Source organism: Saprolegnia diclina (assembly GCF_000281045.1).
Source record: "Saprolegnia diclina VS20 unplaced genomic scaffold supercont1.82, whole genome shotgun sequence".
Taxonomy (NCBI): Eukaryota; Oomycota; class Saprolegniomycetes; order Saprolegniales; family Saprolegniaceae; genus Saprolegnia; species Saprolegnia diclina.
This window is the reverse complement of record NW_008246149.1, coordinates 1-1,918: the sequence shown is the minus strand read 5'-3', so window position 1 is coordinate 1,918 and position 1,918 is coordinate 1. Positions and strand designations below refer to the sequence as shown.

The following is a 1,918-nucleotide window of genomic DNA, read 5'->3' as shown; positions in this document are numbered from 1 at the left end:
GCGAGGCCCCAGTCCGCAATGCCCGACTTAAAGAGGGCCCGGTGCTGCATGCCCTGATACTCGGGTTGAAGGTACGACGTGGTCGCGCCGCGCTCCAGAAGCGTTCCGTGAGCGCCTCGATCTCGGTGCCGGCGTGAATGTAGCGACAGTTGGCTGCCGTCGCTTGAGCGATCATCTCGGCCTTGAGAAACACCAGGAATGACTTGGTATAGGAGCTGGACCGCTTATGCACCCACTCGACAAGGAATATGAGGTTGTCCATCGGGTCGTTCGGGGGCAGACAGTACGGCAGAAGAATCTTCATCATCTCAAAGCTGCGACGGTGGATGTTCTCGACAGCGACAGTCCGAGGTTGACCGATGCCCGCATCGAGGAGGAGCGTAAGGGCTTTGGGCGACTGGATGTTGCATACGACAAACTCGAGCAAGTAGTCGTGGCGCAGCTCTGGCCGACGCGTCCAGAGCTCCGAGACCAAGTCCAAGTCTTCGTCCCATAGCGCTCTCTGGATTTCATCCAGGCCATAGTACTGGAACGGGAAACTTGGGGCCGCAACGTTGTTTGTCTCTGGCGCGTGTTGGAAGTAGAACTCAGCGACGTCGGCGCTGCCATGGTCTCGCGCATCGTTTGCCCACGAGGATGGCAGCGCGATACCTTGGGCGACGTAGAGCAGCAGGGGGGCGAGGGCATTTGGCTTGCGGATCACACTCATGATGCCGCCACTGGTGGTCGGAAGGGGTCTAGCCCGCCGCGACAAGGCGCTGGACGATCTCAATGTGACCGTGATCAAGGGCTCCTTGCGGGGCTCCGTCCCGGCTCCCCCCTTCGTGTCGGTGCGTCAAGAGGTAGTCCACGACGTCGAGATGCCCGTTCTCTGCGGCTTTGTCGACGGCGGCAGTCGTGCACGCAAAACGCCCGAGCTCGTCCTGATATTTGACAACGTTCAGATGGCCGTTGGCGGCCGCGGTGTCCAGTATTTCAGGCGACGCGCCCCCGTCACGGTGCGCCACGAGAAACTGAACGGCATCAAGGTAGCCTTCGGCTGCCGCTCCACTGAGCGCTGCTATCGTGCAGCCTTCACTTCTCATGTAAGAAGGTGGTGACGTCGAGGTGGCCGTTGGTGGCAGCGCAGTCCATGGCCTCCGTCGAACAGCCTTCACTTCACTTCTCGTGTAAGAAGGTCACGACGTCGAAATGGCCGTTGGTGGCAGCCTGATCCATGGCATCGGTTGTGCAGGCGAGTCCGCGAGCGTGTAGAGTCTTGACCAAAGGCTAACGGCATTTCCGAGCCACTGCATCAAAGAGGCCATGAAGCGCCGACGTCGGCAGATGCTCAGACAAAAACCCGAGTGCGTCAAACGCATTGAGCTCAAGCGCTGTACGGGCGAGATCGTTGCTGTCCCAATCGCGTTGCCGATGCGCCCAAAGCAGTGCCAAAATGGACGCGTCGTTCTTGTAGAGTGTTGAGCGGCAATTGGGCAGGCAGTCGTCGAGAAGCCGCGACGGTCGACCGCGGAACTCGGCTTCAAAGTTGCGGTTGAGCTCTGGCACACGCGTCACCCGCTGCTCCAAGGGGTACGTGCCGATGTCGAGATGGTCGTGGTGAATCGCAGCTTGGATGGCCTCTTGGTACGCGAGGTCGGGACGGCAGCGCAAGATGCTTGTGGTCGCCGCCAGATCGCCTTCGAGGATCGCCAAGTGCAGCAGAAAGCGAGGGTCCCGCGTGTTGTGGAAATTGAGGTAGAGCTCTTCCGTGGTGAGGACATCGGGCTCCGTATCAGGGTCGTCTTGGTGACGGTATGAGGTGAGAAAGAGCCCTGGGTCAAGACAGTAGACGCCCTCGTACTCGCCCTCGCGTCGGTTCAAAGTCGACAAGGAGGTGGAAGTCGCGGAACCGACTCACAACGTCTTCGGAAACACC

At 60.0% G+C, this 1,918-nt stretch overlaps 2 protein-coding genes across 2 annotated transcripts in view; both read right to left on the bottom strand.

Annotated features, from left to right (window-relative positions):
- SDRG_14971 (hypothetical protein) overlaps positions 1-709 on the bottom strand; it is a gene marked incomplete at both ends in the record, with an annotated part of 2,875 nt that extends 2,166 nt beyond the window's left edge. The window contains one exon of the mRNA XM_008621133.1: positions 76-709. Within this exon, the coding sequence (XP_008619355.1) occupies positions 76-709 (634 nt within the window). The remainder of the gene's footprint in view (positions 1-75) is intronic.
- A 28-nt stretch (positions 710-737) lies between these two features.
- Positions 738-1,085, bottom strand: SDRG_14970 (hypothetical protein; the record flags this gene model as incomplete). Its single annotated transcript, XM_008621132.1, has 1 exon — positions 738-1,085. One exon carries the CDS (start codon positions 1,083-1,085, stop codon positions 738-740), a length of 348 nt encoding a protein of 115 aa, XP_008619354.1.
- Between the last annotated feature and the right edge of the window lie 833 nt (positions 1,086-1,918).